The sequence below is a fragment of the Peromyscus eremicus genome, chromosome 23 (assembly GCF_949786415.1).
Source record: "Peromyscus eremicus chromosome 23, PerEre_H2_v1, whole genome shotgun sequence".
NCBI classification, from domain to species: Eukaryota; Metazoa; Chordata; class Mammalia; order Rodentia; family Cricetidae; genus Peromyscus; species Peromyscus eremicus.
In genome coordinates this window covers 38163628-38177565 of record NC_081438.1, presented here as the reverse complement: position 1 = coordinate 38177565, position 13938 = coordinate 38163628, and the positions used below count along the sequence as shown (strand labels likewise).

Genomic DNA, 13938 nt, shown 5'->3' with positions numbered 1-13938 from the left:
AGAGATAATTTATCAAATGTTAAAAAATTATTAAAACCTTCATTATACCTATGGAGAAAATACATCATTTTTATACTCACTAATCTTATAATAAGTAATGTTATATTTAATCAACAGAACATTAAGAAATAATTGTTAGTAAGGGAGAAATGTTTATCTGCAAAAAATGAAGAAATTAATAGAAAAATTTGTAGGCCTGTACTGTATATTTTCTTAATTAAAACCAGATTTAGAGCAAAGTGAGATGGCTCAGTGAGTAAAGAGGCTTGCTGCTAAGCCTGAGGACCTGAGTTCAATACCAGGGAGTCACACAATGGAAGGAGAGAACAGACTCCTGCAAGTTGTCTTCTGACCTCCACTCGTGTACTGTGCACACATACACACATGCACACATACACAAACACATGCACACACATTCACACTTGGGCACAATACACAAGCACTCACATGCACACACACTCACATTTGGGCACATAAACACTCACATGCATGCACACACACACACACACATGCACATGTGTGCGCGCGCACACACACACACACACACACACACACACGCAAATGGATGCTGAATGCTCTCAGGAATATTCGGGTTGATTCCTCTGGGATAACAGATCTAGGCAAGAGTCCCGTAAGCTGCTTGGTTCAGAGCATGTATCAGCAGTGTCTACACAAAAATATTTGTTAAGTAAAGGAATCGTGTTTCCCTCCACCATTTCCTCTGCTCAACAACATAACAATACTATTCATTTTTCCTGTACTTAGAGGTTCAGAACACAATCTATAGTAATCACACATGTGTGTATATATGTACATAAAGAATACAGTGTAGGGGCTGGAGAGATGGCTCAGGGGTTAAGAGCATTGGCTGCTCTTCCAAAGGTCCTGAGTTTAATTCCCCAGCAACCACATGGTGGCTCACAACCATCTATAATGAGATCTGGTGCCCTCTTCTGGCCTGCAGGCAAACACTGTATACATAATAAATAAATAAATCTTTAAAAAAAATACAGTGTATAATACACAATGATATACATATATACACATCCTGTTCTCAGAATGTCTGTTCTCACACAATTTGGGACTTGGGTCCTGGGGATGGAACTCTACCCCTGACCTGCTTTCCAGTTCATTGTTTCTTTATATTAAACAAGCAAAAAGGAACATCATAGTCTATTTAAGTTATAATATATAAAAACAGTGCTGGGGCAATGTCTGAGTAGATTCCTTCATTAACTAATTCTGCTCTGAACCGTAATTTATCCTGTATGTCCAGCTGCTACGTGTTCAGGAATTACTACTATTTCACACTATCTTTTAATAGAGGCCCTAAAAGCTTTGATCCAAGCTGTTGAAGGCATAAGCCCTATTTTGATGCCCTTCTAATGTTGAAATGGATACCAAGTTCTTTAAACCGACATCACTGAAACAAAAGATTAGGCATTTAAAGTTTCATTATAATCACATTGTGAAATATGCACGATGATTAGACTCTCCTCAGGCTGGGGTGAATTCTATTCCCTGGAAAGAACATTCACCATCTGCGCTCGGGTGCAATTGCCATCCATCTCTGACTTTTCTTTTCTAGACTCTTCTTTTTAAAATTTCTGGGTGCCACTCATCATTTCCAATCTCTGTAAGTAAGGGTTTTAGGATTGTAATGTGCTGATCTGATTCCTTGGAAATGGTCATTTCAGAGCCCACTACTCTATCATTCAACGGTGACTTTAATGATTTCAGCCATGTCAATGCCCCCTGTTCGGCTGGGTAATCTTTTTCTGGTTGCAAACATCTGAAATGTCTTCTATAGGCTCTTCTTGTACCAAGTGCTTGATTCCAAGATGGTGGTACCACTACTGAAATCTAAGAGGTAGGGTCTTTGTGACACAAATACACCTCTCCAGATGAACCTTGAATGCTGCACCCACCCCACCCGTTTCCTCTGCTTCCTGGTCCACATCCTGTCCACAGCAGCCACGGACTCTCACAGCCAGCGGCTCCTTACGGGGCTCTGCAGCCCCACAGGATGGACTGAGACTCTCTCCAGCACCCTGAGGATGCGGCTACCTGGCATTTTGTCACCGTGACAAGAAAGAAAAATGTAACATGAGCACAAATTCTTTTACAAGGTGAAAATTTTGCTTTTCATGTCTAGTTTATGCATTTTTAATTAAGCAGGGGAATCCTACTTTTCTTTCATCTGTTTGACAAAACAGAACAGGTTCTGTAGTTATGAACCCAGCGATTGACTCAAATGTTCCGCTGACCTCCTTCTCCAATTGGGGTATTTTTAGAGAAAACTCCGTGAGTCAACAAAAGACTCCTCAGATTTCAAACACAGTCTTAAAATCAAAGGATATATGCAAACAAATTCCTCCTGCATAGTTCCGTCCTGCTCTGCCCTGCCCCATTTTCCCTAGGCTCGTTTTGCATGAATCTTCTCTGGGAGAGATATAAAATTAATATCTGCACTCAAACTGGCACAGCATCATGGACTCCCAACGTGACTCCTGCAAGGGGCTGGAGAGATGGCTCAGTGGTTAGGAAGACTGGCAGCTCTTCCAGAGGACCCAGCACCCACGGGGCAGCTCATGACTTTCTATAACTCCAGTTGCGAGGGATATGACGCCCTCTTCTGGCTTCCATGGATACAACATGCACATGGTACACAGTTTCACATGCAGGCAAAACACAGGCACAAAAATAATTTAAATGACTCCTTAAAGCTCATCTTGCTTGGTGAGTAAAACGAATGTATTGGGGTTACTCACAGAGGAGGAGACAACTAGGAACAGCTGTATTTTCCTGATGGCACTAACGCTCCATCTACAAGATCGCATGCTATGCAGCTCAAGTCAGAATGGGAGCAAGCCTGAATCCAGAGCGCTAGCTAGCTTTTAAGTAGCAGAGCTGACTGGGCTCAGAGAGAAGGAAACACAGGCAAGAGCAGACTCTACAGCCACTTGCTGAGATGTCTGCCGCCATCCTAGTCTTCATCAAGGATCCTGCTGGCCTGGACAAACACCGCTCAGCCGTGCGGACGTCGCCTTGATCTGCAGCAGGCTGGCATAAAGAACAGCTAACGGACACCTGCTAAAGATGGTACCAGTTCGAATCTCTGCTGCTTTGATTAAAAAAACAAAAAACAAAAAAACCAAAACCAACTTGAGGAGGAAAGGGTTTATTCACCCCACACTTCAAGGTCACAGTCCATTATGCCAGGAAGTCAGGCCAGGAACTCAAGGCAGGAGCCTGGAAAGCAGGAACTGACTCTGGAGGAATGCTGCTCACCGGCTTTCTCATGGTGTGCTCAGCCTGCTTTCTTATATGACCCAGGACCACCAGCCCAGGTTGGCCTTAGTGCGCAGTAAACAGGCGACACAGCGGTGACCACAACCTCCTTACTTCAAACAGAGAGCCTAGTCTTTCATGCTGTTGTTTTTGCATACAGTAACGTATGGTTTTCTACTGTGTCTTCTGATGCAGGGTTACACTCAGTTGCCCAGTTACTCAGTTTTCCTTTGTTGGCCTCACGAATGCCAGGCACACAGGTGTGTACCACCATATCCGGCTCATCACAAGGTTTTCTCCAAAGTGAAATACTCCCCACCAAAGGATTAGTCTGTTCGGTTTGAACACCCTGTTTATCTTTTCCTTGCTTGTAGCCTGGCTCATAGATCGCTACTTACATATTTAAATGTGGAAGCTGGCTTAAATGGGTCCTTTTCTAATTCCCCATGTCTTATGCTCAGTAAAACTTAAATGAACCTTCTTAGATATTTGGGTCCACTTCAACCTGGCTGTCACACTGTTCCAGACACAAGTATCTACTTTGGTACAAACCTGTCCCAGAGTATTTACAGTTCACTTACAGAGGACATTTTGTTTTTAAATTTCCCTGGGGGAAAAAAAAACAAAAACAAAAACAAAAAACAGACTTAAACACAAATGTATAGCTTATTTTATAATGCCACCCTCTTACCTCCTGCAGAAACTTTTCACTCATCTGACTGAAATGATGCCCTGGGGGCTTGATCCCAGACACCATCAGCCCAGAGGGGAAGACCCTTGACTTCTGCAAGTCCGGCTTGAATTTCTCATACACATTGGCAGATGGCTGAAGGTCACGGTTTGCTGTCTTCTCCTCTTGCGGAAGAGGCATGCCACATGAAGGAGGGGCATATGGAAGGCCCACAGGGACCAGCGAGGCATCCCCCTGAGCCAGTGCCTGGGGGTTCCTACGGATGTATGTGATGATCTTGGGCCTCACATGCTTGGGCTTTGGCATGAGAACTGGTTTTGTCTCTGTCCTTTCTTCCGCTTTATCCGTCTCCAGCTTCTCTGTCGCTTCCTGGGAGGAAGGTGTGTCCTTGGGACGTGTGAGCGGCTTGGGGACCCCACTGGGACAGGCGCTCTTGTCAGGCGCTTTCAGGGGTGTGTTCAAGACCTGCCCGCCATCAGTGGGGGGCAAGGCCACCGAGGGTGACCTCGTGTCCACACTGAACTGAGCACTACTACCTGGAGGAGCGGGCTGGTGAGTGGAGTTCACAGCTGTCTCTGGGTGCAAGAGAGCTGGGGTACTGAAAGCTGAATCTCCTCCCGGGGGAGTGACTTCACTTTGGGCTGGGTTTTCTTGAAGGTTCCCATTTTCAGCTACAGGGGTCACTGCCTCTCTGCTTCTTCTGGCTTCTGAGTTGTCAGGGTGAGGGCCCAAGAGCTCAGAGGCCTCAGCTCTGCTCCCTTCCACAGAAGGACCTGAGGCCAATGCCTTGGCACTGTCCACATTCCCGCCACTCTGTCTCATCCCCTCCCTCCTGACCTCGGAGGATGTGCTCTCAGTCACATCACGGAGAAGAGATGCTACACGGGCATCGCCTGGTGCAAAGTCACTGGATACAGTTTCCTTCATTGTCCTACCTACGCCAGGTGACGTTTTGCCAGTGAGTCTAGTACCGCCCTCTCCAGGAGCAGTGCTTGGCACAGGGGTGGCTTGCTGAAACCCCTCCACACCAGCACTGACCCCCATCACTTCTTCCAGGCTGCTCCCTTCTCCCACTCCAAGTTGGTGATGGCCACTGTTGAGTTGACTCATGGTTTCTTGATGTGCCTTCTCACGCAGCTCCTTCTGCTCTACAGGTGACATACTTTTTTTCTCATGACATCCCAGACCCTGTGCCTGGGCTGACTTTAGTCCCTGCTCATTCCTGGGTTGGATGTATTTGAGCTCTGCTTTGGGCTCCCCTCTTCCTTGACCTACATACACTTCTGGATGACGGAGGCTGGGTGTTTCCTTCAGTGCTGAAGTGGGAGTCGATTCTGGGTGAGCGATGCACTTGTTGTAAACGTCCAAGCCATGAGTCCCCTCCATCTTGGTGTCTGATGGGATGGACCTCCTGGCTTCTGAGGTAGATGGTTCAGGAGGATGCACACACTTCCCCTCTGAGGTACCCTCACCTAGAGAAAAAACTGTCCCTGGAGAGTGACCAGCTGATGTCCCCTGTGGCCCCTCCCCACGCCCAGGCACATGGCCCTGTGGCTCTGAGGTGTCCAGCTGCACAGGCTGCAGATTCTCCCGAGTGAGGCTGCCAGCTGCAGCTGCCGAGCTGCTTGCTCTTTTCAACTCTTCATTGTCAAGGGTCTTTGCCAATTTGTCTTTGGGAATGTGCCGGGGAATTTCAGCATCCCTTTTAGCCAAAACCTCTGGACTGGCTTGACCCACTGCACTTCTCCAGCTGGATAGACTTGGTCCCTGGACGCCCTGTGGGGTCTGAAGGATACCTCTTTTCACTGTGTGCTCTTCACTCAATTGTCTATGAACAGCCAGGGAAGGATGAAAATCCCTCTGACTGGTGGAGCCAGCCTGAAACCCTTTCCCAAAGCCCTGAAGTTGAGTGGGCTCCTTCTGGGAGTGGCTGTGGTACTGTGGCCTGCTTAAATTTGCATTTCCAATTTCATCCTCCAGATCGCGTGTCCCAGACTCATCGTGTGAGGAGCTGACCTCCAACATGATTTGATTAGCATTTGTATCTCCCATGCTTAGAATGCTCTCATTATTGTTCTTTGCCCGCTCTTGGTGATCTCGCAGCTGACTGAAACAGGATTTCTTTGGAGCCAGTGGGACGCTCATGGTCTCCTCTTCAGTGAGGGCTGCTGGCCATGCAGTCCCCCTTCAAGCTGCGGGGCAACAGGCAGCCGTCACGTTGCCTGTCCTTCTCTGACAATGTCACATCTAGACACTACTCTGAACCTCTTCAGACAAATCTCAGAACCAACCATTGTCTTGACGCACAGCAAAACAACTCATTATGCTCCATTGCTGCTCAGTGAAAATCAGTTACTCCATGAGACCTGCAAAGAAATAAAAACACAGTCACTTTAGAGTGGAGATAGCAATAATCGTGAGTAAGAGACACATGCAAGAGCCAGGTGGTGGCGCGCACCTTTAATCCCAGCACTCAGGAGGCAGAGGCAGGCGGGTCTCTGTGAGTTCAGCCTGGTCTACAGAGTGAGTTCCAGGACAGCCAGGACTACACAGAGAAACCCTGTCTCAAAAAACAAAAACAAAACAAAACCCCACAACACATAAATGATAATACACACACACACACACACACACACACACACACACACACACAGACATGCAATAATCACATAGATGTAATCCTTGCTTCTACACTGTTACTTCATTTGCTTATCTCAAAACCATTTCAGATAGAGGCTGCTGCTAGCCATCATAAGGATACATGTTAGAAATGGAATATAAGGGGCCATACATGTATGTGGTCTTAAAGGGGTGTGTGTGTGTGTGTGTGTGTGTGTGTGTGTGTGTGCGCGTGCGCGCGCGCATGTGGTATTATAAAACAAAATAAAAGCCATCTCTTTTTATTGATGTTTTATTTTCTAGTTTATTTTCCAGAGGTTAGCGATAATCTAAGAATATTAGATGAAAAATTCCATAAACAAACCACCCAGAGGTTTCAAACAGGGTACAGGTTTTAGTCATGTGATAAAATTGTGTGCCGTCCCAGCTCTGTCATTGGGGCTTCTGGCTCTTCCCTTTCTTCAGTCTACACATGACCCAGCCTCCAGTCTCTGAGTAGGTGTCTATGTGATCAGACTGTGTGCCATGTAGAACACAGCTGTGTCCAGTCCTCTGCTGCCATGTCTGCGCCACTCACATCCCTTCATCAAAGGCACCACCTGACACCATCGCCAGAAGGGTAAGCATAACACGAGCCATTTGGGGAAGAAAAGATCTCATGCAGATGATTTTCATCAGAGTACATTGTTAGGACTGCTCTGTTTCACTGCTAGTTATTTGCTAACCTCTTGCTGGACCAAATGAATAGGGCACACTTTATCATAGGTCTGTATGAGTAGGGAAAAGGTACCATGTGTAAATCCAAGCATCCTGGGGATCTTGAACTGCATCCTCACCAATGAGGGTAGACCACAGTGCACACGGCTGAGAACTGGGAGCCAGCAGGCTGGCCCTTACTGTAGCATCTCTCTCCACCTTCGCTCCCACCCTCCTAACTTCTGAACCCACAACCCTTGCACCTGAAATACATCTCTCTTTCCTATTCATTTCTTTTCCACCTGTGCACACATGTTTTTCCATCTAAATGAGGTCCTTTCCTATAATCTGCCCTGAGTCAGTTTTGTCTTCTTATACATCCCTTTCCCTCCTCATCCCAGGACATTCGAACACAATTGTGTCCACTACATGCGCCCTGGAAATGTGGACTCCCATGCACATATCATCCATCATTTGCTGCCACAGCTTGGGCTCTTCCCACACCTCCCTCATGGTCCCCATTTTTCCTACTCTCACATCTTCCCCATCTGTCCTCAGCACACCAGTAACCTGAGGTACAACCTCAATACAGCGCCTAACTGAGGGACTGAGCCTAACTCAGGAAAGATATGCAAAAATCACCATTTCGTTCTGTTTCCATTTGGGGAGTGTGTTTCTTTTGAAGGTACATTTGTCCTCCAGGCACAAACACTAACAACACGTAGACAGACTGACATGACGGCCATTTAAAAAGAAGCTGAACTCTCCAGGCTGGGATATGAGTGTCCCAATGAGTCAAGGAAGGCAAGGAATTCACAAACATGGCCATCCATGGAATGGCACCACCTCTGACTCTCTGGAGACGGAAATACAGACGCAAAGCCAAGAGCTCTCTTGGTCTGAATCATGTGACCAAACAAAACCAGAACATCAGAAACCACAGGGAACAATAGGACTTCTAGAAAGTGACAAATGCCCATAAAAATCACTGGAGGAAGCTGTGTTGTGTTTGCTTGGTTTCATTTTTCTTGTTTTTAACATATTTCTTTTATGTGATATGTATGGGTGTTTTGTCTGCATGTATGTCTGTGCACCATGTACATGTAGTACCCGTGAAGGCCAGAAGGGGGCGTCAGATCCCTTGGAACTGGAGTTGTAGATGGTTTTGAGCAGATATGTCAATGCTGGGACTTGAACCTCAGTCCTCTGCAAGAGCAGCCAGGGCTCTCAGCGGCTGAGTCATCTATTTCTCCAGTCCACTACTGGAGATATTTAACATTATTAACATTTAATAGGATCACTATAACGTAAGCATCCATTGTTGGCCATAATGTCCCTACAGAGGCAATGGGGACACTGGGTTCTTCTATCTGTGCCCACCGTTAACCACTGGGCAGGCTCAGTTATCTCAAGTTCACAAGCTCTGTAAACAGTTGGGCATCTTATCTAGAAGCTTTTTTGGTTGACAGCATATCTACTTTTGAATCATGAAATGGACTGATGGCATCTGGATACTCATGCATAATCTCTTTACCCATCTTAGATTCCAGTTTCCTGTGGGCTGTGTTCGTTCTGACAATGTGTCGCTAAAGCTGCTCTCACACAATGGGAAACTCAGTAGATCCAACGTCATGTCCTCCTCATCATCCTGAGTCACCTGACTGATGGCAGGCTAGAGTCAGAGGTTCACAGCTTGACAACTGAGCTTTGATGATCCCTCTGCAGTTGAAGACTTAAATACTTGTACAACTCTGCTTAAAACACACCCTGCCCCATTAAATAATCCTTCCTACCAACAGCATCAAAATCCAGCTCCAGGCCCCTTCTCCCTAAACTCTTTCCTCCCTCCTCCCCCAAAGCTGCTAAACAAGAGTTTACTTGTTTCTCATGTCCTGAGTCTGCACCTCTCTCCTTGCGGACCAGCCCGACAACACTTTTATCACAACCATGTTTTTCTTTTTTTTCTTCCAACCAAAGTTACCCTCCCTCCCCTCCTCCAGGTTCCTCCCCCAACTTATCTTCTACCCCTCCCCCCATCTACTCCTCCCCTGTTTCTCTTCAGATACAGGTGGGCCTCCCATGGGTACCAGCCAGCCAAGGTACACCAAGCTGCAGCGAGACTGGGCACCTCCTCTTCTATTAAGGCTGGATGAGGCAATCCATTAGGAGAAAGGGTTCCAAAGGCAGGTTTCGGAGTCAGAGACTGCCCCTGCTCTCGCTGTTAGAATCTCACAAGTAGAACACGCTACACAACTGTAACACATATACAGAGGGCCTAGGTCAGTCCCATGCAGGCTCCCTGGTTGTCAGTTCCGTCTCCAAGCCCCTGTGAGCCCAGACTAGTTGGTTCTGTGGGTTTTCTTGTGGTATCCTTGACCGCTCTCCCAGCCATGTTCCTGATTTTACTGTCTACCAACAGGTCACTTAGAATCACTAATATAAAGCAAGTGCTCAGCATCTTATATTGTTTGGGAACTGTGACAAGAAGAGCTGGTGTGTGTCAGCACAGATGTGGTTTTTAAATACTTTCCATCTGTGGTTGTTTGAGCCCACAGATGTGGAACCCCAGAGATGGGGGGGGCGGCAATTGTACATTTAACTTTACAGCGGTTACATGTATGTCTTACTCATTTTAGGAGATCATAAGCTTACCACATCAATAGTTCAAGAGCCCCTGTCCCCCTGTGGCTTCTGGGACAGTGTAGAGGAGACGTCAGATGAAGTGACCTAACCCCATCCCAACTTGAGTTCAGAACAATGAACTGTTACTTCTCTCAGGTTAACAAGGACTCCATTTTTCTCAGTTGTGTGATAGTTGACTGAAATGCTAGAGCAGCTCTTCTAAAAACTGGCTCCTTCCTCCCCAGAGCCGAATCAAGGGAAAGCAGACAGAAAACTGCATTCTGGAGTTGGAGCGATGGCTCAGTGGTTGAGCACTTGATGCTCTTGCAGAGAACCCAGGCTCAATCCCTGCACCTAAGTGGTGGCTCACTTGGTCTCTACTTCCAGGTCCAGGGGGATCTGATGCCCTCTTCTGGCCTCCACTGGTACTGCAGGCATATGGTACACAGACACATAGGCAGACAAAATATCCATACACATAAAATAATAAAAATGGTATTTCCAAAAAATAAAAAATAAAGAAAACTACATTCTGATTGCCATATATATTTGTCATGGTAATTTTTTAAGTAAAGTTGGTTGCAGGGATTTTCATATCACTAAAAGGAAAATGGCTTTTAAAAGATTAAAAATTATGCCTACCGTCTCCCTGAACTACCAAGTCTGCTGTGTAAGGCTGTACGAGTTCTCATATGCATATTCAAACACTGTACCTCTGAAAGTGCCGTCCAGCTTAGAGAACACAGCAACATATTCCCGTCCAGTAGGGCTTCAATGTGGTAACCACGCAAAGAGTCAAAAGTCCTGAGTTTCAACTTTAGTAGACAACTTTCTTGAGAAAATATATGGTATCTGCAATATTCAGTTGAATTTAATGATGTAATTTAATATGTACGTACACGTGATTGCTTATAAACCCATCCATTCCTCGGCTTTAGCATCTTAGGATGTAACAGTTGCAGTTATTCAGATACCCGGTCCTATTTTATGGTGTTTTATATGTTAAAGCAACCTTTATTCAAAATGCTTGGGGGAAAGAAGTGTTTCCAATTTTGCACTTTTTCCAGATTTGCATATACATAATGAGATGCCACAGGAATATGACCCAATTCTAAACATGGGATTCGTTTCTATTTAGCATACACCTTTGTGTATTACTTAAAGGTGATGTCACACAATGTCTTTAATGCATATGCATTTTTATTGCAACCTATCACGAGGTCAGGAAGTGACATGTTCTGTTTATGGTCTCATATCAGCACTCAAAGCATCTGAGGTTTGTGGGCCGACAGGATGCTTCAGTGGGTAAAAGTGCCAGTTGCCAAGAGACATGAGTTTAATTCCGAGAACCCACACGACAGAAAGATAGACCGGACTCACGCAGGTGGTCCTCCGACCTCCCCATGACCATTAGACATGCATGCACTTAGACACACACACACACACACACACACACACACACACACACACACACACACACTAAATAAATAAAATAAATGTAAAATAAAATATTAATTTTTAAATGTTTTGGGTTTTAGAGAATTGCTTTCAAATTAGAGGGGCTTAATATGCCTACGTTTGCTCTCAAGTAGTAGTCTAAAACATGATCCTCTGCAGCCTAATGAGCTTTACAAGTTCAATCCCACTGTAATGCGCTTTAATATTGGTAGGGTATACAAGCAGAGGCTGGGAGCGGAGGCTCGGTAGCTGTCCGTGGTGCTGAAGTCAGTGCCGGACCAAACAGCAGCAACAGCAACAGCTCCCGGGGCGGGCTTTATTCCTTTCTTTTGTAAATAAAGTAGAGAGCTGCTGCATTTTATCCCAATAAATAATCAAGACACTATTTATAGCATCTTTGTTTTGAGGTAGCATGTGCTATTTAAACTGTGCAATGCTATTTACTCCTTTATAAGTCCAAGAAAGGGGGTAACTGAGTTCTTAGTCAATTAAAGCAACCTGATATTTAGTTCATTGACACTTGGTTTCAAGTGTCTTACACTCATAGGATGAACTGCATAAGCCATTTTTCAGATTGTGTGCTGCGGGTTTCTTCCCACAAAACACGTGGAGAAAATACTTCATCACAGAGTTTCACTCTGTAGCCCTGGCTGGCCTGGAACTCTATGTGGACAAGGCTGACCTTGAAATCACAGAGCTCTGCCTGCCTCTCTCCCAAGTGCTGGATTAAAGGAATGCTTCATCACACCTAGCCCTTCACCACTTTTAATAATCATATTTACTCACCAACTCTCCTACTCTTAGACTGTAGGTTGTTTGGGTTTTTTTTTTTTTAAGTTTTTCCAAGAATGCAGGACAAATGTGCACACCTGTGTACTAAGCTTGCTGGGGGTTGCTCTGTTCCCATGGGAGCCTGGCAAACAGCAGGGGCCCTGTAACTATTTGTTGATAAACACACACTGCCTGATAAAAGAAGTGCCGATCTTCACAGTGCCCCTCAGTTTCCCCACTTCCTTTCCATTCTCTCCCTCAAAACCTCTTTAATTGGTCATGGAGATCTCCTGTTTCTCCTTCCCACTGGGGATGAGGAGGAACAATAGAAGGGAGGGGGTGAGGGATGAGAACATGAGGGAATGGGATGGTTGAGCTGGAGGAGGGATGGAGTGGGAGACAAATGAAAGAGATATCTTGATAGAGGGAGACATTATGGGGTAAGAGAGAAGCCTGGTGCTAGTGAAGTTCCTAGGACTCCACAAGGAAGACCCCAGGTTAGACTACCAGCAATAGTGGAGAGGGTGCCTGAACTGGCCTACCCTGGTAATCAGATTGGTGAATACCCTAACTGTCATCATAGAGCCTCCATCCAGTAGCTGATGGAAGCAGATGCAGAGATCCATGGCCAAGCACCAGGCCAAGCCCCGGGAGTCCAGTCAAAGAAAGAGAAGAGGGAGGTAGGTCAAGATCATGTTGGGGAAATCTACAGAGACAACTGAACCAAGTTCCTGGAAACTCACAAACTTTAAACTGACAGCTTGGAACCTGCATGGGACCAGACTAGACCCTCTGCATACAGGAGACAGTTGTGTAGCTGGGTCTGTTTGAGGGGTCTGGCAGTGAGATCAGTATCTATCCCTGGTGCATGAGCTGGCTTTCTGGATCCCATTACCTATGGTCAGACACACTGCTCAGCCTTGATGCAGGGGGAAGGACTTGGTCCTGCCTCAATTGAATGTTCCAGGCTTTGCTGTCCCCTCATGGGAGGACTACCCTTTTGGAGGAGGGGATGGAGGATGGGGGGAGGAGGAGGGGTGCAGTAGGAAGAGGGATAAGAGGAGGATCTGGGCTTGGTAGGTAAAATGAGTAAGAAAATGTTTTTTAAATAAAAAAGAAACTCTTTAATTGAAACAGATCATTTGTTATTCAGATTGGAATTTCTTTCTTATCAGGGTTTCCCCCCTTTTCTATTATGCTATAATTTATATTCTATAGACTTAACTATCTTTTACTCTATAGTTCTTCAAATTTTCTCCAACAGTTTTCATACATCATCTTGACTGTAAATCAGTTCTAAGAGTCCCAAACTTGCACCAGCCCCAGACCCTAGCAATATCTGATCTGGCTTCCATGTCTACAAATTAGTATTTTCCAGGATGTTCTTCCATGCACTATCCAGTGTTCAGATTTTGTGTCGTGATACTTGCATCTCACAAAGTGCACCCAAGGCTCACCTACCACATTCAGTTTCCAGAAGTTGCATTTGTGTGAGGATTCATGCATCATATTCTGTCCACTCCCCAGAAGAAAGTTACTGAGTTGATCCCTTCTTTTAATGGTTATGAATAAAGCTACCACAAACATACATGGCCTTTTGTGTTGAGACCCAAACTCAGATGGAAGGCCACAGTGCCACATGTAAGTAGGACATATGATCACTCTGTTCTGAACACACCTCTCATTGCCCATGATTCCTGGCTCTATTGCCTATTCATGGCTTTCTTCCCTTCCGTGGCATGCCATGATGCCACATGTAAACGGGACACACCTCTCACTACCCATGATGC

At 45.7% G+C, this 13938-nt stretch overlaps 1 protein-coding gene across 1 annotated transcript in view; it reads right to left on the bottom strand.

The window, feature by feature from the left end:
- Mtus2 (microtubule associated scaffold protein 2) overlaps positions 1-6340 on the bottom strand; it is a 245831-nt gene extending 239491 nt beyond the window's left edge. The window contains exon 1 of the mRNA XM_059249359.1: positions 3983-6340. Coding sequence (XP_059105342.1) covers positions 3983-6127 — 2145 coding nt within the window. The 5' untranslated portion in view covers positions 6128-6340. The remainder of the gene's footprint in view (positions 1-3982) is intronic.
- Positions 6341-13938: the final 7598 nt, after the last annotated feature.